This window comes from Penaeus monodon, chromosome 28 (genome assembly GCF_015228065.2).
Source record: "Penaeus monodon isolate SGIC_2016 chromosome 28, NSTDA_Pmon_1, whole genome shotgun sequence".
Lineage (NCBI taxonomy): Eukaryota > Metazoa > Arthropoda > Malacostraca > Decapoda > Penaeidae > Penaeus > Penaeus monodon.
In genome coordinates, this window is record NC_051413.1 from 410,354 (window position 1) to 410,650 (window position 297).

At 65.7% G+C, this 297-nt stretch overlaps 1 protein-coding gene across 1 annotated transcript in view; it reads right to left on the reverse strand.

Moving 5' to 3' along the window:
- Window positions 1–297, reverse strand: part of LOC119591242 — a gene marked incomplete in the record, with an annotated part of 13,031 nt that overhangs the window by 8,252 nt on the left and 4,482 nt on the right. The window contains 1 exon segment of the mRNA XM_037939948.1: window positions 81–255. Coding sequence (XP_037795876.1) covers window positions 81–255 — 175 coding nt within the window.

Here is a 297-nt window from a genome sequence, read left to right on the forward strand (position 1 = left end):
ACACACGGAGGGAGGCAAACGCCCCAAGCATGCGCCAAGCCCCCACCAAGCGCGCCTCCCCCCCGCCCGCCCCAACATACCCGGGAGTGTTGGCGCCTCCCTTGGCCTTCGTCTTGGGCGTGGTGAGCGTGGGCGCCGTGAAGAGAGCTCTGAGCGAGGAGTCGTTGAGCTTCTCCGGGGAAAGGTTGATGGTGTTGGTGAGCTCTCCGAAGACGGGCCTTCTCCCCTTCGTGGGCGTGAGGGGGATGCACAGCTCTGCGGGCGGACGGATGGGCGTTAGGTTCGCCGTTTGTTTGT